The sequence below is a fragment of the Malania oleifera genome, chromosome 2 (genome assembly GCF_029873635.1).
Source record: "Malania oleifera isolate guangnan ecotype guangnan chromosome 2, ASM2987363v1, whole genome shotgun sequence".
NCBI classification, from domain to species: Eukaryota; Viridiplantae; Streptophyta; class Magnoliopsida; order Santalales; family Ximeniaceae; genus Malania; species Malania oleifera.
Genome location: NC_080418.1, coordinates 137,901,007 through 137,927,830, shown reverse-complemented (window position 1 = coordinate 137,927,830; position 26,824 = coordinate 137,901,007). Strand labels below are relative to the sequence as shown.

The window sequence follows — 26,824 nt, the reverse complement described above, 5'->3', positions numbered from 1 at the left end:
TTTGATTTTGGAAATTTTTAAAAATTTTGAATGAAATGGAATCTAATGGATGAATCAAATTTATTACTTGATTTCATTATTCTCTTCATTTAAGTTTTTTATTCCATTCTATTCTTACCTATTTTATTTTACAAACCAAACATGGTATTAGTGAATTTTTTTTTTTTTACTTGGTTCCATCCTTTGTATATGATATCTCGTTGTCTTGGTAGTGCGAGCTTGCATACACATGAAAATGTTAGCCTTGCATCTACCTTCGATGTCAAAAAAGTTCTTACTAAATGTGATTCATGTTGGAGGGAATTCTTAGTAGTTGATTTCTTGAAAGGGAAAAATAGAGTGGGATTGAGGTTTGATTAATGATAAATATTTACTTTGATATGTGACTCACATATTGAGTGGAAAGTATGTACAAAGGGAAAGCAAGAAGGAAATCAAGATGCATTAGGGAAATTGTCGACGGTAGCTCTCTAACTGTCGACGGTTTGGAGTAGTGTTTAAGAGATTTTACTCTCTGCCTGAAATCGTTGACAGTTTGGCTTGAAGAATCTAGTGCAGATTTCAAATTTTGAATAAGGGATGTTAAGTTAGTTGGAGTTTGGAGGAAAAACCTCTGAGAACTTTATATAGATGTTGTCTCAGATGTATATGGAGGTTGGTTGTACATGATCGATGTATTTGTTTATGTCCTTTGGACAAGAAAGTGAATTGTTGTCATTTGCTCCTGTGGATGTAGGCTTTGTCGAATCACATAATTCCTTGCGTATTGTGTTGTTATTGCTTTTGTATATTTGTTGTGGATTGTTTCTATATTTTCCTTATCAAGTATTGTGTGTGTTTGATCCTATATATTCCGCTGTGCAATTCGTTTTTTACAACACTAAGGATGTCTTTTATTGTGTAGAAAACATGAATAATTTGTAATGAAAATTATAGAGATGCAATTGTTTAGAAAGAACTCATGTAAAAATTTATGTTATTTTGTTCATTATTCAATATAGAATAAGAAAGGAATATGCATTCCTTTGACAAAATTTAGGAAGTAATTTATTGTATATTTTTTGTTATAGATTCATGTTTTTTTTTGTAAAAGTGATAATACATTTTATTTTATATTTTTTTGTAAACTACCAAATGACAGGAATGCCAAAAAATACGAGAAAATATTAATTAACATAAACATCAAAATTCAATGCTCCAAGAAAAATTTAATTGTACACAACAATTGAAAATTGAAAAAAAAATATATATATATATATATTTTAAATGAAAGTATAAATTTTTTTTCAAAATTTTAGAAATATGTTGATTTTTTTATTTTAATATGATAATTGAAAAAAAAATTGAATGGCTGCTTTTTCAAATTTTTTTAACAAATATTAAAATTATTATATTTTAAATTCATTCATTAATTTAATTTTAATTAAAAAGTTGAACAATCTACACAAGTGATCCTGAATTATTGTAACAAGTTAACAATTAAAAATCATAAAATTCTTTTTCTCAATTTTTACAAAAATAATGGAAAAATTAACAATAATAATAATAATAATAATAATAATAATAATAAAAGATAAATAAATCCGCTGTCAAAATTTTCTGTTAGTACAAATAAAAAAATGAGAAACAGAAACAATACCTCTGTAATGTTAATGTCAATTTAATGCTGTTCCCTTTGCTTATAAGTCTTCTACTTTCCAAAATGCTGTAAAATATGACCATAAATATATTAGGGCAAAGCACCCATCTTCAATCTCATCTTATACGTTTTGTACATACATAGGAATAAAATGACATCGAAAGCTAACTTTTCACTTGATTTCTTCATATCTTATATTTAAATTTTCACCACATATTTTTTTACCTCATTCCATTTCACAAACTGAATGTGCCATTATACTTCCAAACACATTACACTAACAAAAACCATACCCTCTTGCTAAATTCATACATCATAATCCAAAGGGCCACTGAAAAATTGGTGACAATAATTAAACCAAGGGCTAACCAAACAAGACGCTCCTTACAAAAGCCAAAATGTTGAAACAATAACGTCAATGGTTTCATCACCCTACAACCAAATTGGCTCTCACCAAGAGTGTGCTTAAGAATATTTTGCACATGAAATCCAGTTATTGGTGGCATAATGCAAATGCCACACCTTCTTAAAACTGTGGTATGACTTAAATTTTATGCAGGGAAACAAAAGGGCTAAAATAAATCAGCTCAAGATTTACATCCCACACGGCTTCAATGCCTCAATTCAACATACCAATATTATCCAATTACTGCCAAAGTGTGCACTACTCTTCTTTGCATCCCAACAAATGCTTTCACACTGGGCATAAAAAATTGCCCACTTTTAAATTCTTCAAGCAATCCCATTGTCCTTTTCTATTTTTTTCTTTTTATTATTATTTTTTGACAGATAAGCGATTTGCCAAGGGGGGATTTTCTAGCAATTCCATTCTCAATCCCATTCTTATTGTCTTGATTGTAATCTCAATTATAAGATGTGGCCTATAATAATTGATAAAATAAATTAAAAAATTGTACTCAGCTCCACTATAAATGGAAACACCAACAAAGGGAAACACTGGTCACCATGAACCTGTTTCTGGAAATAAGGGGGAAAACAAGAAACAAGAAAACAATGGAATTCCACTGTAGGAAAAATGACCTACAAGCAGCAGTCTCCATTCATATCACCCAAAGGCAAGTTTACTCTCCTACGCGAATCAATCCTCAGCAAGCAGAACAAAATTAAACTGTGTTTTTTTTTTTTTTTCAGTAAAGATCGAGCACAAGTTTAGTAAGACTTTCCACAATGTATTAGGCTTCCTGCGCCCAAGAAAAGACCAAATATGGCTGCACTGCCAAGTGTGGTCTGTCCAATGTACCTAATCTTCAAAAATCCGGGTACCTGCATTTACACAAGGAAATACACAGCTAAACATAAACAAGAATTAATAGAAGGAAGCAATATATTCTTTTCTATTACATAATGGATCAACATCTCCACAAACTACAAAAGAGATTTAAGCAGTAAAGAAAGTTGAATGGTTCATAATTGGCTCATCATTTTTGTGACATTCTGCATCTTCTATTCTCTCTTCCTCTATTGGTTTTCCTATGGTCTAAATTAAAAAAAAACTACTTTTTTTTTTATAAAATTACTACCCCAACCAACTACGGTTTTCCCTAAGTCATAGAGATGAATTCACCACCTTAGATGAGCTGATTATCTAATTTTTCTTGGGGTATGCATCTTTTAACTTTATGTTTGCCCGGACAACCACCAACAGTTTCAGATGAGTATAGAGTAGACACCCACATCTAAATGCTGTCAACCTCACACCACCCACATACATATGAGTAGACTTGACCAGTTGCTACAATGGTTTACAATGACAAGAAATCAACATCTGCATCCATCAAATAGCAGAACCCCTGGGGATAAGTGAAAATGACAGCAGAGATGACACACATGATGGTACTTGTCCAATACCTTGGTATGTGTCCCGTATTTCTCTTTCCATTTTGTTGTCATTTTGATAGAAATCATGCACATCGTTCATTCAATTTTTACTAGTACAGTTCTCTCTCTCTCTCTCTCTCTCTCTCTCTCTCTCTCTCTCTCTCTCTTCCATTTTAAACATCCTTAACTTGCAAAATTATTGAAATTTAGTCATTTACTAAAAGCCACTTTAATATTAAAAAAATATTATAATGTTTTCTTCCACTATTCACACTGTATTCTTCACTTTATGTTTTTATCCTTGAACAAAATGGTCCATAGCTAGTACTTCTTATCAAGTGGGATCCTGCAGCAATATTAACCTTAAGCATCTTTAACGAGGTTATCATTCTCCAGACTTGAAGTCATGCATCCGCATTTGGGTGACAGCTTGAGACTTTCAACACTACCATCAGAAATTTGCTTGTGGTTTACTCTACAAAGAAATAAAATATCCAATTTGGCCTTTCTTTTCCCTTATTTTATCCTCTTTTTTTATTTAATAAAAAAATAAAACACCTTTTTTTAAATAGATTGTGAGTTTCTCTGAAATGTCACCTTACATTCTAATGACAAAAGCAGATTTGGATAAGGTCGGCAGCTGCTCTATGTAAGGTGATGAATAAGCTCAATAAGTTGAATGGGGTAATTGAAAAAAGCTTACAAAAACAACAAGAAGCCTTCAAGTCCCATTAGGTGGGGAGAGCTACATTAATCCTTTTCCGCCAATTCACCTAATAGAGAGAATTTTTCTCTGCTAGCTTCAGAGCTATTAAATCCTTCCTCGCCATCTCATACCAAGTTATTTTAGGCCTCACTCCTTCTCCCAGGTGCAGTACTAGGCCTGTGTTCCAAATGCCCTAACCATCTAAGCCACCCCTCCCTTGTCTTCGATCAATGTTATGCCCAACTTATTGAGTATATACTAATTCCTTAATTTATCTTTTAATGTTATACTACTCATCCACCTTAACATTCACATTTTGACAACTTTTACTTTTTGTACATCTTATGTTTCTTAGTTTCCCAACATTCTAACCCATAAAGCATGTTAGCCTTATAACCATCTTATAAAACTTTCATTTTAATTTTAAGTTACACAACACAATGCGCTTGACGCACTACTCCATTTTACCTAATATACTTTTAACTCATCCTCTTCAATTTCCTCTTTTGCTTGCATAATAGATCCAAGATATCGAAATCTACTAATGCTATTAATTTCTTGATTATCAAGTTTAATCTTCTCTCCAATATTCTTTCTTATGTTATTGAAATTACATTTCATATATTCTTGTCTTATTCTTACTTATCCTAAAACCTTTAGACTCTAAAGTGGTTCTCCAAAATTCTAACTTAGATTTCACCCTACTCTTACTTTTATTAATCAAGACAATATCATTTGCAAACAACATACACCAAAGGATCTCCTTTCGAATATTCTTAGTGAGTTCATCCATCACAAAACCAAAAAGATATAGACTCCAAGAAGGACCTTGATGTAGGCCTATTCTGATTGGAAAACATCTAGATTCCCCTCCTACAATTCTATTGCTAGTTTTTACTCTATCATACATATCCTTATGACCTCAGTATATCTACTAAATACTCCTTTTTTTTTTTTTTTAAACCCACTGAACTTCCCTAAGAGCTCTATCATAGGCTTTCTTTAGGTTAATAAAAATCATGTGTTGTGCAAATCAATGCGCAGCGGAAAACTGTTCCAGATTGTGTAATACGGCAACCAACGATGAACAATATGGAAACACAATCACACACAGATAGTAAAAGCATATAAACAATGACACAATAATTAACGTGATTCGACAATGTGCCTATGTCCACAGAAGCAAGCGGTGGCTGATTTTTACTATCATCATAAAACCAGGGTTACAACATTGTATATATACTAACCATATACATACAAAGGGATTAGGAAGCCTTTGAAAGTTTTGCCTCCGAATCCCTAACCTATTGATCTTCCCAATTCAAAATTCAAAAACAGCGCCGAACAAAACCGTCGATGGTGTCAGACAAAATGTCGATGGTTTCCTCCCGAGGATAAACCGTCGATGTAACCGTCGACTAAACTATGGATTGTTTCTTCCTGTAGTCCGGCTTCCTTGTTTTTCCTCACTAAGTTTTCCCTGTGAATGCATTCCACTCAATATGAGCTACATACTCCAACAATCTCCACCTTGGCAAGTATTCTTAGAAAAATATGAAAGCATAACCCGCAACTCTACCTAGGACAATAGATTGGGATGCCTCCCATCTAACAACTAGAGACATTATTGAAGTTCAAGCATTGTTCGCGGTAATAGGCTTTGTCAATATATTTGCTGCATTCTCAGAAGTGTGAACTTTCTCAAGCAGTAGTTCACTAGAAAAAATCAATTCCCTGATTCTGGGGAACCTCACATCTATGTGTTTGGTCCTCGCATGATACACCCGGTTCTTCACCAAATATATGGCACTCTGACTATCACAATGTAGTGGAACTCCACCTTATTGAATACCCAACTCCTTGACCAATCCTGTAAGCCACAACGCTTCCTTGGTAGCTTCAACCACTGTCATATACTCCGATTCAGTAGTAGATAATGCAACAAGTGACTGAACCATGGACCTCCAACAAATAGATCCTCCCACAAAGGTGAACATCTACCCTGTGGTAGACCTCCTGTCATCAAAGTCCCCTACATAGTTTGCATCCACATATCCTACCACTAAGGGATCACCCTGTTTTCTGATGAACATGACGCCATAGTCAGTAGTACCCCTTAAGTATTTAAAAATCCACTTGATTGCATCCCTATGCTGTCGACCCGAATTTGAAAGAAACTTGCTCACCACACTAACAACTTGTGCTAGATCCGATCTCGTACAAACCATAGCATACATCAAGCATCCCACTGCATTAGCATATGGGACCTCTGATGTGTCATGAACATCATTGTCTCTCTTTGGGCATTGGGCGGTAGACAACCTCAAATGATTCGTCAACGGTATACTCACCGGTTTTGCATTGTTCACGCTAAACCTCTCCAATACCTTCTCAACATAGCTACCCTGAGATAACCACAATCTCCCTAAAGCCCTGTCCTTGCGAATCTCAATCCCAAGAATTTTATTGGCCGCACCCAAATATTTCATGTCAAACTCATTGCTCAACAAGGTTTTCAAATTTTTGACCTCAGTCAAACTCCTTACAGCAATCAACACATCATCCACATAAAACAACATAAAAATAAGTGAACCATCATCCAAACTCTAAACATACACACAACAATCATACTCACATCTCCTATAGTCAATCTCGATCATGTAGAATTCAAACTGCTTGTACCACTGCCTCGGAGACTGCTTCAGCCCGTACAATGATTTCCTCAATTTATAGACCAAGTTCTCTTGTCCAGGTTGACTGAACCCTTTAGACTGTATCATGTAAATCACAACCTCCAAATCACCATAGAGAAACGTTGTATTTATGTCCATCTGATCCAAATGCATGTCGAAAATATGCCACCAATCCCAAAACTGTACTGATGGAAGTATGTCTGACCACAGGGAAGAAGATTTTATCATAATCAACCCCTTTCCTCTGTGAGTATCCCACGTCTAATTCCTATGCAAAGACCCCATCTCTTCCACCATAACACCTATCCATCTACTTTTCTCTTGGCTATGCACCACCTCTTGAAAAGTAGTAGGATCTCCGCTACTAGTAATGAGTGCATAAGAAACCAAATCATCAAAACCATACCTAAAGGGTGGTCTGATAGTGCGTTTAGGCCTGTCTATAGCTATACTGTGGTGCTGCTGGTCTCTCGAGCTAGAACTCCCTGCATTCTAAACATCGTCATCTCCACCTTGAGTCTTTAACTCCACCTGCACCACATGCTCATTGTTATTGCAGTTTTCTAGCACATGTTTCTCTTCTTCTTAAGTACGCTGCAACATGACTTTCTCATCGAAAACCATATCTCTACTAATCACCACCTTGTTTGCCTTCGGATCCCACAACTTGAACCCTTTCACCCCTTTCTAATATCCCAGAAAGATGCACTGTCTAGACTTTGCATCAAACTTCGATTTATCCTCACTAAAAACGTGCACAAAGACTAGACATCCAAACACCCTCAAACCAAAGTAGTCTACCGCGTTGCCTGTCCACACCTCCTCTCCAACTTTCTCATCTAGTACTGCCCTTGGTGAACTGTTAATCACGAAAACAAGTCATATTTACTGCTTCTGCCCAGAAATTCTTTGCAAAACCTGCATTCAACCTGAGACACTAAGCTCTTTCAGCTATAGTTCGGTTCATCCTTTCCACCACACCATTTTGTTGTGGTGTCTTGCGTACTGTGAAATGTCTCCTAATGCCATGCTACTCACACAACTCCTTGAAACTCGAATCAGTGTACTCAATACCATTGTCTGACCCAAGGCATTTGATCTTCCTCCCGGTCTGGTTTTCCACTTTAGCTTTCCATAGTTTAAACTTGGAAAACGTCTCTGACTTGTGCCACATGAAGTATACCCAAACCTTGTGTAAGTAATCATCCATAAAACTCACAAAGTACATATGTCCTCCTTGTGATGCTGCTCTTACCGGCCCCAAAACATCTGAATGAATGTAGTCAAGAATTCCCTCCATCTTGTGCGTGGCTGTCATGAACTGCACACTATTCTATTTCCCAAGGACACAATACTCGCAGAAATTCAGCTTGCATGTTTTGACACCCTTCAAAAAATTTCTCTTATGAAGTTTCATCATCCCACACACCCATATTCCCTAACTGCATATGCCACAAGACTACTATCCGACTCAGACTCTACAACTGTGGTATCTAACAGTGTATAAATATTCCCTTGTAATTTCTGCCCCTTTATCACGGTCAGAACACTCTTACTCACCTTCATTACCCACTAGCAGACTTGTAACTAAACCCATTACAGTCTAAAGTACCCAATGAAATCAAATTCTTTCTTAACTCCAGTATATACCTAACATCACATAACGTTCTCACAATACCATCAAATATTTTGATTCTGATATTCCCTATTTCGACAATTTTGCATTTCCTATCAGAACAACCTGTAAGTAAGTCTTTATTTGATGTCATATAATATGAGCACGCCAAATCTAAAATCCAAGAATCCGTGAAACGATTTGAACCGGATGAAACCGAAAGCATATCACCATCACCACTCTTCGAGTCTCCTTCTTCCACTACATTCACCAATTTTGATGAACCCTCTTTGTTTTCTGCATTCCCCCTCTTCCTCCCTGGACAATTTGGTTTTATGATAGTTAGCCATTCTTCCAAACAAAAACTTTCATCTACCTTATCCCCTATTGTGTAATCACAACTTTGCATATTTTATACCAATTTCTTTTTGCCTTCACGACTTTTTGGACTTCTTGATCCCACCACCAACTTTCTTTACTGTCAGAGTATCTTCCTTCAGTCTCACCTAAAATCTCTTTTACTATATTTATGATAGAGTTAGCCATTCTTCCAAATGGTATTCACACCTATCTTATCCCCTATAATCTAATCACACTCTTTGATCATTTTATCTTTGAATTTTACAATATTTTCTCCCTTCAAACTCCACCACCTAGTCTTCTTGTGTTGATTAATGTTGCTGCTTCTCTTCCATTGTTTACTACATATATATCTAATACTAAGATTCTGTTGTGTATACAAACTTTTGACTTAAGATAACTTTACAATCCTTATAAAATAAACAATCCCTCTTCCTAGTTAAGAGAAAATCTATTTGGCTTTTATTTTGCCTACTCTTGAAAGCTAATAAATGTTCTTGTTTTTTATAAAGCAGGTATTCAATATGCCCAAATCAAAAGACATGAAAAAATCTAAAATTACATCACCGACTTCATTTTTATCTCCATATCCAAAGCCTTCATGTATCTTCTTATAATCTATATCGTCCTTTACAATGTGTCCATTATCAGCCCCTATAAAAGTCTTTTTAGATGTTAGTATCCTTTGTAAAATACTATTCATATCTTCTCAAAATTGTATTTAAGATTTTCAGCTAAGCCTATTTGGGAAGCATATGCACTAGTGACATTACCATCTCTAGACCTATAGATACCTTGATTTTTATGATCATATCCACTATTCTTTTAACATCTAATAAATTTTCTTTTAGGCCTTTGTCTACAATGATCCCCAACCCATTTTTGTGTCTCTTTTCCAGTGTAAAAAGTTTAAATTTTGGTTTTTCAATTTCTCTAGTTTTCTCCCTTATCCATTTCGTCTCTTGCAGGAAAATTAAGTTAATTTTCCTTTTGTTTTCACTATTTCCATATTTTTGCCCACAAGTGTCCCTATATTCCAAGTTGCTAATCTAATCCTAATTTCTTGTGCTAACTTCTTAGTCCTTTCCCATTTATACTAACCCAATCTATTCCCTTGTCCTGGGTAGATTTGGCAAGGAGTCATAATATAAGGATTTGACAAGTTTTATGCTTCTTGTCAACTATCTAAAATAATCTTGTTCCTTTAGCTGGGCTTGGGACCAATTGCGTGTACAAAGATAATTTGTGTTATAGAAGCAACGTGTAAGAATCAACAGTTTTGTATTTATTTTTTTGAATGTGAACTTATTTCACGTAGACAATAAATAAAAAACTAAAAAGCCACACAACCTACCCCCTAAGAAATCTAAACTTAATTCAAAACTAAATCTATGCTAAAAAAAGTTAACTAATATCCTACTTGTGTCCAGTTCACAATTTTCTAAAGCACGCCCTACAACTAGTGTTGAAGTTTAGGAGAGCAAAAATAAATTGGAGACCATGTAGCTTAGATTTAGTGAGATCCCAACAACACATTACTGCAGAAAAGTGTGTAGAAAACTATGTTACTCTGGAGGCAGTAAGTCTTTTCAAGGAAAAGTCAGGAGGGTACAAGATAAAAGTAAGGGCAAATGATGATATTTCTGCGCTGTATAAAATGGCCCAAACTAAAATTTTGTTTGTGATGCCTGATGTTATACATATAATTCATTTATTTTTCATTCTATTATTATGATCTTATCATATTATATTGCACGGAAGTATTATTTATTTAAATAACATGATCACTAATTTGTAGATAGATTACTAGGATTTTATTTATGAAATTTTCAGTGTTAATAATAGGTAATTTTTTAAGAAATAAAATGCTTGAATAATTCAATTGTGTGTGAATAGAATTATTCTAATATTATTACGTTCATAGCATTAAAGTTTTGACTCTAAAAACAAGTGAGGATGGATTTTTAATTTTTAAAGCTAAACCATTAAAGCCTGAAATCAAAGATGGTAGAATTTTAATATTTGGTTGGATCAATTTGGTAGGCTCAATATTGTAAAATTGTAACTTAGAAAATCAATGACTGGGTTGGGTATAATGTCAACACGAATAAAGTTGTAAGTGGTAGGGTAGAATGGCAACAAGAATAAAGTATTAGTGTATAAATTGCAACAATTATATGTTCAAAAAAGAATCAGTGCAGCTGACATCATAGAAGGTCTTGGATGGACCTAAGGATTAGTAAAGAATTCGAGTTTAATGTTAATAAAGGTAAAGTTGTTGGGAGGGGGGAGGGAGAGTTTCGCGAAAACTAGTACAGCTGAAGACAAGATAAACTTTTGTATGCACCAGTCATCAATTTCAGACTTAATTTAAGGAACCATACAGTTTCAAAATCACAAATTAATATGCCATTGATTTCTTGGGGTTATGTACTTCATGGTGAGGTAGGTTTTTCTTGAAACATTTGCCCTTAAGATTTCGTGGTTTTGGATAAGGTACTGTTTTTGGGAAATAAAAAATTTGAAATTTTAATATATGCTCTGCAAATTATGCTCTGGAAATTAATTTAGTGAACAAAACCAGTTTATACTGTGTATTTATCTGAATCACGTTGACTTTTTAAATTGTGGATGTTGTTAGTAATATTCATTTCTCGTAAAATTTTAAAGAATTATTATTAGATTATGGTGGAATTAGGTGAAGTGAACCTAAAAATCATTTGGATTTGCAATTGATATGAGGCAAAATTTTTAAAAAAAGTTATTAAGGGTTCAGTGTGGGCGCCTGCTAGGTGTTCTGAACAAAAGCCACAGGATATAGATTGTTCAAATTTTGATATAATATTTGCAAAAATACCCATATCATAATTGTTTGGCTGTGGGAAATTGGTTTAGTAGATTAACTTGGTAAATATGTATTGCTGCTATATATTGATTATATTTGTTTAACCGTGATATGATTATATAATTTGATTAACTGGTGTTTTAAGTGACCAGTGGCTTTTTCATTAGTTAATTGGTTAAAGTTGACTGTAATAATGTAGTAGTACTCATTTACATGGTGTTGTTACTTGTTATTTATCATTTTCAATAAACTGTGTCACACACTGGTAATAGAAATCATAATATAGGAATTGAAGGATCAAAGTTTAGATGATGATGACTACACTCACTTAAAAAATAGAATACAACAATAACAAAACCAAGCCTTAGTCCCATTAAGTGAGGTCGGCTATATAAATCCTTTTCCGCCAATTTATGCGATCATGGACCATTTCTTTTGATAGATTCAAGGATATTAAATCCTTACTCACTATCTTCTCCCAAGTTATTTTAGATCTATCCCTACCCCTTCTACTACACCCCACAGTAACTAAATCACTCTTCCTCACAGGTGCACTATAAGGCCTACCTTGCAAGTATCCATACCATCTGAGTCGTCCCTCCCTTATCTTATCTTCTATAGGAGTTAAACCTAACTTACCATGAATATGTTCATTCCTTAATTTATCTTTCAATGTTATACCACTCATCCATCTAAGCATTCTCATCTCGACAACTTTTTCTTTTTGGATATTATGTTTCTTCATCGCCCAACATTCCGATCCATATAGCATAATTGGTCTTATAGCTGTCCTATAAAACTTCCCTTTTAATTTTAAGGGTATTCTACGATCACATAGCACACTTGAAGCACTTCTCCATTTTAACCAACCTGCTTTAACTCTATGCATTACATCATCTTCAATTTCTCCTTCAGCTTGCATAATAGACCCAAGGTATCAAAATCTACAAGTGCTATTTATTTCTTCATCATCAAATTTAACTTTGTTTCCAATATTCCTCCTATCATTACTAAAATTACATTTCATATATTCTGTTTTATTTCTACTTATCCTAAAGCCTCTAGATTCCACAACTTCTCTTCATAATTCTAATTCAGCCTCTACTCCGTCCCTAGTTTCATCAATTAATACAATATCATCTGCAAACAACATACACCATGGAACCTCCTTTTGAATACTCTTAGTCAATTGGTCCATCACTAAAGAAAAAACATAAGGACTCAAAGCAGATCCTTGATGAACACCTATAGCAATTGGAAATTCTCTAGTTTCTCCATCTATAGTCCTTACACTAGTCATTACTCCATTGTACATATCCTTAATGACATCGATATACCTACAACATACACCTTTTTTTTCCAAAACCCACCATAGAATTTCCTTAAATATTATATCATATGCTTTCTCAAGGTCAATAAATATCATATGCAAGTCCCTTTTCTTTTCCCTAAAGTTTTCCATTAATCTTCTTAAAAGATAAATAGCTTCTATGGTAGATCTCCCAGGCATAAAACCAAATTGATTTTCTAAGATCTTTGTTTCTAGCCTTAATCTTTGTTCAACTACCCTTTCCCATAGTTTCATCGTATAACTCATAAGTTTAATTCCACGATAGTTATTACAATTTTGAATATCTCCTTTATTTTTGTATATAGGTATTAAAGTACTTTTCCTCCATTCATCTGGCATTTTCTTAGTTTTTACAATTGTATTAAATAAATTAGTTAACCATATAATTCCATTATCACCCAAGCATTTCCAAACTTCAATTGGGATGTTATCTGATGTCATAACTTTCCCATTTTTCATCTTTTTTAGTGCAAACTTAACTTCGTTAACTCCAATTTTGCGACTAAATCTTATATTTTTAGTCTTTTCCTCATTTGACAATTCTAAGTTTAAGCCTTCTATTTGGTTTTCATTAAACAACTTACTAAAGTAACTTAGCCATCTTTCTTTAATATCTTTGTCCAACAATATCATCCTCACTTTTTATACATTTTACATTTCCTAAGTCCTTGCTTTTCCTTTCCCTAACTTTAGCAAGTTTAAATATATCTCTTCCCCCTTCTTTTGTACCTAATCTATAATACAAACTATTAAATGATCTATATTTAGTTTCACTAACGGCCTTTTTTGCATCTTTTCCTACCTCCTTATATTTTTCAAAGTTATCTCTGTTTCTACATTTTTGCCATGTTTTATACCAAAATTTTTTTGTCTTTATGATTTTTTGTACATCTTTATCCCACCACCAACTCTCTTTGCTATTTGAGAATCTTCCCATTGATTCACCTAAAATCTCTTTTGCTATCTTTTTAATAGAACTAGCTAATCTATTCCAAAGAGTATTTGTATCTATCTCATCCTTTAAGGTCCAATCCTCATCTTTGATCATTTTATCTTTAAATTTTATTATATTTTCTCCTTTTAGGTTCCACCATCTAGTTCTCCTACATTGGTTTATTTTATCTTTTTTCTTCCATTTTTTAATACATATATCTAACAGTAAGACTCTATGTTGTGTGGTTACGCTTTCACCTAAAATAACTTTACAATCCTTGCATGATAAACGATCAACCCTCCTAGTTTAAAAAAAAAATCTATTTGCCCTTATAAAATGTCCACTTTTAAAGGTTATTAAGTGTTCTTCTCTTTTCTTAAAATAAGTATTCATTATACTAAAATCATATGACATAGAGAAGTCTAAGATCATCTCCCCAGATTTAATTTAGGTGTGTGGGTATGGCCCTTATAGGTTTGAAGGTGAAAGTGGCCCAGATGAAATATCAAAACATTATTACATTGGTTGTTAGCATGCTGCTCTTAAACAGATGTATGCTAGTCACATTGTTCTTATTTTATTCTAACATGTAAAAAAAAGGATTGGTATTGATTTCAATGTGTATGTAGGTCATTTTATAAGGGCACAATTTGATATCACTATAAAAGAATTATGAAAACTAAAACCAGAAACAAAAACGAAAAAACAAAACTAGCAAATATTTCTAAACTAAGACAAGATTAAAAACTAGATTAAATAAATGCTAATTTTTTTTTCAAAATCAAGTACTATTAAAAAATATGATCAAAATATAAATAAATAAAAAAGAATACAAAATAAATTTTTTATAATAAAAATAGAAATTATCATAATAATTGCAATTAATTTTCATATTTCAAAATTCACTTTTTATTAATACGAAAACAATCTTATTGTACATGATAATTGAAAAATAGTAAAAAAATATTTTTAAGTGATTATTTTCCCAATCCTTTAAAATTTTTATGAGTATTCTTATTTTAATTATATTTTAAATTCACACGATCATTTTTCCTTTAATTCTAATTAAAATTATCTATAAAATGAATGATTTAATTCACAAAGTTAATTCGAGCTATTAAAGTATTTTGACAACATGTTAAAACAACTAAAAACCACAAAATTTGATTTTTCAGTCTTTTTGAGAATAATTGAGAAACAACAGAGGCAGAAAACCAGCAATGTAAACAAACGTGTCATCATGATCACACATAAAACTTGAAAGCAGAAAATAGAAAACAAAAATGACAAACAACCCCCAAGCAAGTACTATCTAGTATCTACTAGTTGACATTAGTACATCGATGTCACCATGATAATGCATGATTTTGAAAAAACCGAACCAAATCAGCTAGTCCTACAGTAAACCAGTGGTTTCATCAAGATATTAGAACAGGAAATGAGGGTAACCTGGCCAGGCCAGATCAATATGAATTGGGCCCAAGTCAACCCAGACCCTTGCACAAATGCAAAAAATTGGGTTTTGTGGCTCTGGACACAGTTTTTGATTCTAGCATGGGGTAAATAACATATGTGATAAAAATCAATCATATACAAAAGATTAGTTAAGACAGTCCACCCAGCTAGCTTAAAAGATATGTTTATTTGACTAAATTATAACATACTATTAAATAATAAAATTTAAGAATATTTTAGGAAAAATAAGAAAATTAATTTAAAATATATTCAGATGGCTACTAATAATTGTTGGTTTTAATGGCTTATCTAGGTGATTTTAATCAACATCTGCGTAACATTTTATATGGGATCGAGGTAATATTATTTCTGTAATATATATATATATATATATAAATAAAATATGTTACTGTGTCATGTTTACATCACCAGTTCCACCCGACAATCCAACCGATCAAACTATCCCAGTGGCTTCACTGGGTTGGTTACCCATCTTGGATTTAAAACCATGATTTAACGTGCAAATTGAACAACTAGAACACATTTACACTATTACAAAACCTATAGAGTGGAACCTCAACAAACTTTAAAAAAATTAAACAAAAAATAAACCAAACAGATTTATACACACACGCGCGCACATACACATGTAAATCAGCAGTGGCAAAATTAGAAACTTCACACTGTGTCATGTTTTAAAGAAAAGGTCAGAAGTCGTACCTTATACCTGACTGCCTCATAAGTCCCATACACCGCACCTAAATACAGGCACGAGAATCAATAAATAATGCATAAAAGTTATGAATCATTAATTTTAATTGAGCAACAGTAGACACACTAAATGCATGAGTTGAAAGATTGACAATATTTCTTCCACACTTCAGTAATTTCTTATTAACATGTTTGTTCAAGGTTCAATAACTTGATAGATATAAAGGGAGGAATAGATGGTATAACTACCTGGAATCTGAAAAAGCATCCCTCTGTAATGCTACGTTTGGTAGGGAAGGGAGGAAGCAAGGGAAAGGACAAGGTACAAGAAAGGGAAAGGGGAAGGAAAGAAAGTGAGCTTTTCCTGTTATTTGATTGAATGAAGGAATAAAGGAAAGCAGAAAATATGAAGAGAAGTAAACTGGTATCTTTGGCCAATCAGATTAATAGGCAAGTTTCTTCCATTCCAATCTCCTCCCACTCTTGAAGGGATTATTTTAAGGGGGAGAGGAAAAGCCCATCTCCTTCCAGTTTGCTTCCTTTCTAGGTTTTCCACCTCATGAAACAAAGAAAAATGGACTTCCCAAGCTTTTCCTTCCGCCCTTTTCCCCTGTTCTTTCCTTCCTACCAAACACAGTGAGAAGACAGTTTTCAACTTGTGGATTATGATGATAAAAATTCAAGAGGGTAACTTTAAGCATCTAGTTGAATTTTTTAAGCAATTCTGTTGCAGCACAATGACCAAAAACATATTGCCATGTTATATCACATACCAAGGATATAGAAATTTAAGCATCTCTTGAGTCGGCCACTAGAATGGAGGCACACTTCTATGCCTGTGCAAGTCTTATTTTTAATTAAAAAAAGTGTAACTTATTTTATTAAAAACAACCAACAGGGTAGGCACATGACCTTGAAGAAGAGGTAGACATAAATAAATAGAAGAGACTATGATATAGGACAACAGAGGATATCAAAAGGATGGTAATTTCTCCAGAAAATTTGAATTCAAAAGCGAGAAAACATGAGATAGACCAAAAACTTGTGTAGTTGAGGCTGGGTTTATTAAATCCCTAAAATTACCCAAAGAACATGTTATAATTATATTGCATTTTGTTTTGCAGTGATAGAGGATATCTTAGTATTTCACTTAAGCATTCACCCAGAAGAAGAAGAGCTTCTTTTATCGAGTAGTAAAGATGTCAACAGAGAAGAAACCATGCTGATATAATGCCTAGTTCTATTAAAAAAATATCCGATGTGCCTTCTTGCCATTATGGAATATAACACTTATTACATGTGGTTTATAAGGTTTCATGTCTGAAAATGATGTCAGCAAGAAAGTAAGGGATAAAAATTAAATGGACATAAGAAATACAACACTAGGTTAGTTTGTTCTAAGTGGCATTGCAAAAACTTCTCTTGTGCCTTTTCAAAGAGGTTCTATTTGTAGCAGTAAAGTTTTGAAAAGTTCTATTCATGAATGATCAAATCAAGACTCAAACAAATGTGTTATATGCACAACTAAGAGAATTTAGTAATTATAATTCTTAAGCATTTCATTGTCCCCAAAATGATTTTGGGAATTGCAAAAGGCCAAGACAGTTGGGCCTCTGCCTAGGCAATGCAAGAACTGAACAAAGAATGCAAGATGAATGTAAAAAAAAAAAATAGTTTCAATTGTACATCCACAAAAATCTAATGCTATATGTGAAACTGTCACCAGAATAACAAAGTCCAAGGTAGTCAAATAATGCATCTTAATTCCCAAATGAAATTTACTAACACTGTAACTAAAATTCATGAGCTGATAAAGAAAACATAAGATGCAATAAAATACAAAAACGAAAAATGAAAAAATGCAAATTATGTGCTTAATTTACACCCATCAGATGTTAATATGCTAGTTTGAATGTAAAAATCTTTGGCCCCTTTGTCACAGTTCAAAGTCAACATAATTATTCGTTTTTGGCACCTTGGTTTAATTTTTGGCCACAACCTAACAACTTACCCTCTTAGGTCACATTGTAGGATCGTGACATTATTCTTCTCAACTGGAAGCACATTTGCAATCAAATCATCCTTGTCCCTGGCCAAGCAAAACAAGTCTGGAAAAGTGTATTTCATCAGTGTCTCCCCACACCAAATACCCAACCAGAATCTTACTCCATTACCATTCCTTAGCCAAAAACCAAGAAATTTTGAAAACTCTCCTTTCCCACTCATAACGCCTTTCCAAGGACCAAAGCCCATACCTATACTGACTTCATTAGTGATCCATCCCCCAACTGCTGCATCATACCTCCTCTCCAAAATCACATATTTTCAAAAAGAAATACTCCTCCTCTAAGACAAATCTCTGCAATCAATTGCCCAGCAAGGCCTAATTAAAAATCTGGATTTTTAACAACCCAAGCCCACTCACATGGAATTTCCTCTCCTCATCAGAGCTTGGGGATGGTGAAAATGGGCACCTTTCCTTTTTTTTTTTAATAAACAAATAAATGTATTAAAGTGGGGAAAAAAAAGTACAGCAAAGAAAAGAAAGACAAGTGAGTACAAAATCTCCTATCATTACAAAAGGAAAATAGGCCTGCTACTTTCCGAAACGAGCAATTTCTAATCCAGAAATTCACCATATTGTCCCACGTCAATTGATCCTTAAATGATGCCACAAGAGGAATATTAAACAGTAGAAAGTTTACTGATTTACAATCTAAAATTCTGGGAAACTGCATGACAATCCCAACTTCACCCACTGGTATGGATGGTTTTTCTCTGTCTGACATTAACCCTGGACTGGACCAGCATCAAACCAATTCAAAAATAGCAAGATCATCTGCAAAAACCAAGTGGGACACCTCCAACCTATAGTCATCAGAAATACCCAACTTAAAGCCCTGGAAACATAGCCTTCTACTGTTTTCCAAATATTCAAGACAAAACTTCCATAACTAACAAGTTGGGGGAAATTGGAGAGTATAGAAAATCATGCAGACGTCATACATAATCTAATCCACATGCTAGCAAGCCCCAATCTATTTAGAACATAAAACAAGACATCTCAGCAAACATGGTTGTAGGCCTTGTTCAAATCCATTTTACATATGAGCACAGGTTCAACCTATGTCCAGAGTCCATGCATTCATTGGGCACAAGCACTGCATCTCGGAAATGCATGTGAGGCACAAAGGACACAAAAGCACCCACAACCTCTGTGAGCCTCAGCGCAAGCACCTTGGCAATAAGTTCACATGCCACCCTCTAAGCTGATTGCCCTGAAATCTCTAATTCGCTCCGACCCTCCTTTTTAAGGGATTAATACAAGAAACATCACATTTAAGGCTGTCTTGCTCGACGAATTTCTGGAAAGTGCCCATAACATCCTCCTTGATGATGTCCTAGCAGCTTTTCAAAAAACCTATTGTCTTTCCTGAAGAGGGCTGGCACCAGCCAAGGGCAGTCTCCACCTATTTCCAAGAGAAAGGCGCTTCCACCCAATTTTTTCTTCCTCACTGATGCAAGCTCACCCCAGCCCATCCACTGTCAGTCATCTGTAGGTCGTCACCGAGTTCACATTTCTACAGAAGTTCACAATCTCCACCTCATCCATGAAACCTTTTTCTTCAATGAAGATGTTATTTTGATGTAGTCGGCATGTCTATGGGCATTAGCAACCATATGGAAAATCTAGTGACTCCGTTGTCACCTTCTGCAAGCTAGGTAGATCTAGTGCCACCCCAGGAAATTTCTTACTTTATCAAGGGACTCCAGCTTCGCTCTTGAGACTTTTCTTTGAAGATTCTCTTCCTACTATGATAGCGTGATGACACCACTTCTTCACCTCAACACACTCAAAATTAGCTCTAACTTCATTTCATGGTAAGAGTTAGGTGAACCTTCCACATATATGAAGTCCGCCGGTCTTTAATCAATCCCACCGGACGTTCCACCTTTAGCCACATGTTTTTGAATTGAAAAGAACCTGCACCTAGCCATCATGGTTTTAAATTGCGGTAGCGGGTAGCGTAACATAACGGTAACGAGTGTAACGAGAAGCGGGAGTAGCAGATGTTACATAACGGAAGTGGGTATAACGGTCATGAATTTTTTTGAAGCACGCACAACCTTGTGCATATTAGCGTACTTGCATGTTTAAGCTTTTAGCCATTCTTAGAAAGAGTAACTAAGTTATTTGGTAAGGGCAACAAGTTTACATTTTTTTTCAACCACCATTGATAGAAAATTACATGTGTTTGCGTATTTATATTTCTTATTGTTCTTATCTGTGATAAATTCTTATGTGTGCTAAATTAATTAATAAAGCAAAAATACATTATACACTCCATTAATCTATTAGACACATAAGACATACGAATAATATAAATATAAAATAGCTAGAAAAGAAAGAAGGTTGAAGTTGAAAAATAAAGAACATAAATATCACATTACTAATACTATAAAAAATATATATATTTTCCCAACAAGTTAGTATTTTAAAATTATTAATTAATGCATCTATTGTGAGTATTTAAAGAAATAGTAAATTTTGTATCATTGCTATCCTCATTATAATCTTTTACCCCTCTTGCCACTTGGTATATTGAGAATTATATAAGAAAGAGAGAGAAAAAGTGAGAAGAAAAAGTAAAAAATAAAATATTATTTTGGTGTAACAGTCCTGTAGCGGTTACATAACGGTCATAGCGGCCTTTACGTAACGGTCGCGGTCCGTAATGGCTGCTATGGCCGTGATTTTTCTTCTCACCGATTTCGCAGTGTGTAACAGTATCGGTAACCCAAGAAACCATTACGTAACGGTCGCAGCTTTTATTTAAAACCATGTTAGCCATAGCTCCACAATCAAGCAAGAAGGAACAATGAAATATTTTTTTAAAAAAATCAACACTTGGCTGGCCCGTCTGCAGTAAGTCAGGGAACATTTCTTCCTATGTCACTGAAACTAGAATCTGTTATTTCTTGAAATTTAGCCATACCTATTATATGACCATGTGAAGGATGCCCCTCGAATTGGAAGGGCAATAAGTCCAAAAAATCACTGAATTGGAAGAAATCCCCCATGGCTTGTGTGGTTCTATTGCAACAATTTTGAAATCATCTCATAGGCTCCAAAGGTGGTTCAATTTGTTCTTAGCTTGACAAAGCTGGGGCCCATGGATCTGGTCTGTCTCTATTGTCAGTTGAGCCATACACACCAAAGGAAACCCACTGGGTAATGCCTTCTATGAATCAAACACACAAGATAAAACCAGCCAGAGCTTCTACAAATTGTTGTGGCTGTTGTTCCAAAACGTAAGAACACCAACCCCACTCACACTTCTCCCGTGCTAATGGACTGAACCACACCATTAGTCATCCATTTAGTTTCTTGGTGGCACACAATGCCTGGCTTCAACTTCTCCAAAAGCAACTTCATAATTACAAGAAAGAAATTTGGCACCCCATTCACAGCTAGATTTTGTTTTTTGGCTTTCCTTTTGTTCCACACAAGCCCCATCTAGCCCCTTTTTCCCTTCAAAATTTATGGATCAGGTTAAGGTTCTCCATTTTTTCTCCAGTTGCTCTCTCTCCTGCTTTTATGCTCATTACTCTTTCCAATTTTTTTCGAGGCCTATGAGTCATCATCTCCTTTTTGTAACCATATCGATGCAATCAAACCTCTAAAATTCCTTTAATTTATTCCAGACCCACTTTGATACTTCTAATTGCTTCGAATCAGCATTGAGATTCACTGAGCTCTTGGAATAATTTCTTCTTGGACCACTACATCCAATGAGGCAATGGCACATATGCCATCACGTCACCATCCCCTTCTTTGCTTCCCACAGCGCTTTCTTCCATGCTTCCTCCTCAATATCTCTAACACCGGCACTTGGAGGGACTAGAAAGCTGCCCCATATTCAACACATTTTGATTTTGATAAAAGAGAGAAAAGAAAAAAAAAAAAAAAAAGCGGCATCAACCAATATTTTTCTAAACACAAATTTCCACTCCTCTTTGGCATGTTCCTCATGACCAACAATAGGTCCATCCACATCAGAATATCAACTACCCATGAACCAAAGGCCACTTTTGCAACTGCCAGCATGCTGAAACCAGAGTTCTTGACAGGGATACTTACCCATTTGAGGTTGATTTTTATTCCTTACTTCTTTGTCTACCCCGTAGTAGTTAAAAGCGCACATGAGGCGCGCCTAGGCGCAAGGCGCCAAGAGGCGAGGAGGCTAGCGCCTCATACCATGTGAGGCGAGGTGACCTACAAGAGGCGAGATGAGGCGTAGAGGGGCAACAGGCGCGCCTTGAAAAATTTGAGTTTGTTAAATGAAAGAAATAGCCAGAGCCAGAGCCGTAGCCCTCATTCAACTCGAACAAACAGAAGCCCTAGCCCTCTTCGACCCTTCGAAGCCCCACAACCCTTCGCGACTTTGTCTTGCACATTTGAACCAGCAGGAGCCTTCGCGAGCCTTCGAACCAGCAATGTGAGTTCATCTGGGAGCCTTCGCGAGCTTGTCTTCGAGCCTTCGAACCAGCACCGTGAGTTCGTCTTCGACATTTCGAACCAACACAAGTCGCACGACCCTTCGTGACTTTGTCTTCCACATTTCGAACCAGCAGGAGCCTTTGCAAGTTCGTCTGCGAGCCTTCAAACCAGCCGTGACTTCGTCACGTCATCTTCGACATTTCGAACCAGTAGTGAGCTCTTCTTCTTCTTCTTCTTCGACATTTCGAACCAGCACGAGTCGCACGACCCTTCGCAACTTCGTCTTCCACATTTTGAACCAGTAGGGGCCTTCGCGAGTTCGTCTATGAGCCTTCGAACCAGTCGTGAGTTCGTCACGTCATCTTCGACATTTCGAACCAGCAGTGAGCTCTTTCTGCTGCCTGCGTACTGCTGCCTGTTTGCATTTTGCTGATGTCACATGAGGGTGATGGTGGATTTTGGACACGTAACCCCCAAATCAACGGATCACAATGGATTTCAAGCTTCTACTGTCTTCTTAGGATTGGATTTCGGATACAACTTGCTCTGAAGAATGACCCAAAAATAAAAAAAGGATTTTCAAAAGGTTAATGTTTAAATAATTATTATATGATCAAAATTTCTATACCACTCATTAAAATAATATATATTCACTCTCCCCATAGTATTTTCAAGAAAGTTTTGATATATCAAATGTGACAATTTAAACTTAATTTTGACATTAAATTTTAAGAGTATTATTTTAAATCATTTGAATTACTTTAATACAAATTCAAGTTGTGATTATTGTATAGTCAAACCTTCAATTATAATTATCGCTGCTAAAATTTATCTAAGAGAACTTGGATCAATTATAGTTATGATCACATGCAAAAATTAAAAGAGAAATGACTTAAGGGACGCAAGTTGTACTTCGGAGAATCACTTCAATGCTTAAATCAGGGAAATATTTTAAACTAGTGTCTCTCCCATGCAAACTACATTTTATTGTACTATTTTCTTTTATACTTTGAAATCTTTTATTGTACTCTTTTCTTTTGATGTTGAACTATGTTGAATTGTCCTCGCAATTTTATTAAATTTTCAATTTTGTTATTGAATGTTTTGGCATTTTAAATTCTAATATTACTAAATATTCATATGTTTATATATCAATTACCCCAAATAGGTATTTTACACTATTTTAATAATTGTACACCTCACCTTCGTGAGGCGCGAGCCTTCGTCTCACGCCTCGGCTCGCCTCGCGCCTCTGACTACTATGGTCTACCCCTACATACCCTCTGCAACAATCCTATTGCTATAAGGAACACCTCCCATACATAAACCAGCAGACTCATGGCCATAATCCAGCAAGATTTTAGTTCAGCCTCGACTTTGATGCAGGCAGCAGCAGGATACCACCAGTTGAGTATCAAAACATCCCCCCCCCCCCCCCCCCCAACTGTTATGTGTATCTGAAAATCAAGGATCTCTCATTGCCTCCTTTGATGGAAAATAAAAAGGAAACAAATCATCCATCATCTATGAAAAATTCAAAATTCAAACTGGAAGGGGCATTTGAGGGCCTTATTTCCCCAAATTGTGACCTGTCATTGCTGCTTCCTACAAATGTTCCAACGAGAGCACGACCCCAAAATGAATCCATGACTCACAAGAACCGTGGATAACCCAACCAATCACTTCCACTTACTCCATTTCACCTCCAGTCAGACTATAGGCCAAAACGGCTGTTGCAGAACCTGGCAACATACATTCCCCTATTGTACAGGGTGGAGCTCCTTGGTCTACAAAGTCCCTCAAAATATACATCTTCCTACTTCCCTCCAGCGCTACACAGATCCCTACCATTTTCCTTAACAGATTTTTAGAATTTGGCAAACCTGTCCCGGTTTATCTGACTTGGTAAATGCCATGAGTATCTTGCCTCCTCTTCTGCTTAACTCTTAATAAAAGTTTGCCCAACTCTCATCCATGGCCTTGTTGAAGCACTCACAGACCCACAAGACTGGCTGACCATAACCTGTTGAAGACAACCTCGGCCTCATTTAACTAGCCTGAACTAGAACAGCTTACCATCACCGTCGATTAGATCAAAGGTTTGATTGCTGACCTGAGCCACAAACTATCCCTCATTGCTCCATTAACATCCATCTGTTCACAAAAACTGATTAGGCTTGATAATAAAGTGACTCAAATTTCATATGGGAATATGGCTCCCAATTCTTCTTTTTCAGTGATCAATGAAGTAGTGAAGGGAGAACATGGCGTAAATCTATTGCACATCCAACCAAAGGACTATAAGGACCCATGGGCCCAAACAACACCTATGCACCATCTGAGGCATTAAACACTGAGTTGTTTAATCTGAGACACTGCCTGGTCAAACCGAATCATTATAACCTGATCCTAGACTACACTCAGAAATTTCCAAAGGAGTAAGCAGCACACTGTGGAGAAACCCCTCAAAGTTTCAGAATAAAAAAAATATTATAACTAAGTGCTTAGTTGCCTATCACTCAAATTCATAATCTACAGAATATGTTCCATGACACATCTTCGCTAAATCTTTAATAGATATTCGGAGATGACATTCATGAGGGTGCCAGGTGGAGGCAGGGGTGGTGGGTTGTAGATGGGGTAATAAAAGCTGATTAGTACTCGGGCATCTTTGAACATCCTGAAACCATGGTTTTGTTCAATTTCCTACAATGTTAAGGAAATCATTGACAATTTTATTTTTCAAAAATCATATGGTGTTCGCTCAGGTCACTCTGCTTGATTCTTACGCAAAATTTTGGTCTTGGGAAAAAAAAGAAACCTAATAAAGTTTTTCTTGTTTTATTTTATTTTTTTCTTTTTTAAATAGATTTTGCTCATCAAACATTCACATTTTCAATATCAAAACCTAATGATTCCTTTGGTGGCCAAAAAAATACATGAAATGAAGAAACAAGGAAAGTCAATTTTGTAACCCAATTTCTAGGCCCAGGTTTTTCTTAGCAGCCAAATAGAGCACAAGGATTCAATAAGATGCAACATATGAGTAGATAAAGCTGTTTCGACACTACATTTACACCCAGGAAAGAACACAAGTTGTAAATTATCAGCTCTTCTACTCAGTTGTACTTGCTCCATACACAATTGAAAATCAACAGTATATCTTTGCAGAGAGATGGCAATAAAATTGAACCAATAATAGAAGAATTAAGGGTTGTTAAATTCGTTTCAAGTTGGAGTTGAAAAGAAAGTGAAAATACCAACAGCTCCGCCAACAGCCCCGCCGACTGCAACGCCTGCAGTCACACGAGCAAGACAACTATCCCTCGCCATTCTTCCTCTCTCTCTCTCTCTCTCTCTCTCTCTCTCTCTCTCTCGTTCTCAAACAGTGGCGGGTGGCATGTGAGACTTCGAGTTTACTTGGGAACTACTCTAGGGCTGTTCAAGCTCGTCTCCTGTCTCCCCGTAGACTAGGATATTGTTTTGTTTGAGGAAAACCAAAAAAAAAAAAATCAAAATCGAGAGAGAGAGAGAGAGAGAGAGAAGGCAAGTTTATTTTTTTTATTATGGTTTTTATAATAAACATATTTTTAAAATTATATTAATAAATAAATTATTTTAAAAAAAATTACATTTTAAAAATAACAATAAATTTTTTTAAAAAAATAAATTTTATGCAGTGTTGAGTAATAATCATGTAAATTATTTTGTTCATTAAAATTTTTATTTTTAAAGGAAGATAAAATATTCTTGAAAAATAAATTTAGCTAAACCAGATAAAATTATATTTGTAATACTTTTTAAAAAATAAAATAAAATATTTTAAAACTAAAATTCAACTAAAAATATATTAAATTGCATGTAGGAAAAGTATAATTAAGACATAATTATACTTTAAAATGATATATTTGGATAATTTTCTTGGCTAGCAAAAGTATGTTTTCAAATGACATATCGAAACACATCATCAAAACAAAATAAATTAAGGAATCTCAAGTTTGTCATCAAATTAGGTTCATTCACTACATAAATTGTATTTATATATATTTTTAAAAAATTACCATTATCATTGACATTATTCTTTAGTGTGGAGAATGTAAAAAAAAACATAATGTTAGGCGGTAGAGAAATAATTAATTCGTTATGACTATACGAAACCTGCACTTAAGTTTTC

The 26,824-nt window shown here is 34.9% G+C and overlaps 1 protein-coding gene across 1 annotated transcript; it reads right to left on the bottom strand.

The window, feature by feature from the left end:
* Positions 1-2,516: 2,516 nt before the first annotated feature.
* LOC131147958 (uncharacterized) lies at positions 2,517-26,198 on the bottom strand. The gene is made up of 3 exons (XM_058097641.1): positions 25,911-26,198; positions 16,158-16,195; positions 2,517-2,923 (listed from the first exon to the last, which is right to left on the bottom strand). The coding sequence occupies exons 1-3, from the start codon at positions 25,981-25,983 to the stop codon at positions 2,810-2,812; spliced, it is 225 nt and encodes a 74-aa protein (XP_057953624.1). The 5' UTR covers positions 25,984-26,198; the 3' UTR covers positions 2,517-2,809.
* Positions 26,199-26,824: the final 626 nt, after the last annotated feature.

Excerpts from the sequence above, each read along its gene's own strand:
- LOC131147958 (XM_058097641.1), bottom strand. The coding sequence starts at position 25,983 with ATGGCGAGGGATAGTTGTCTTGCTCGTGTGACTGCAGGCGTTGCAGTC. Across the intron at positions 16,196-25,910 it reads GGCTGTTGGCGGAGCTGTTG|GTGCGGTGTATGGGACTTAT; the intron begins GTATTTTCACTT and ends GCCTGTATTTAG. Across the intron at positions 2,924-16,157 it reads ATGAGGCAGTCAGGTATAAG|GTACCCGGATTTTTGAAGAT; the intron begins GTACGACTTCTG and ends GTGTAAATGCAG.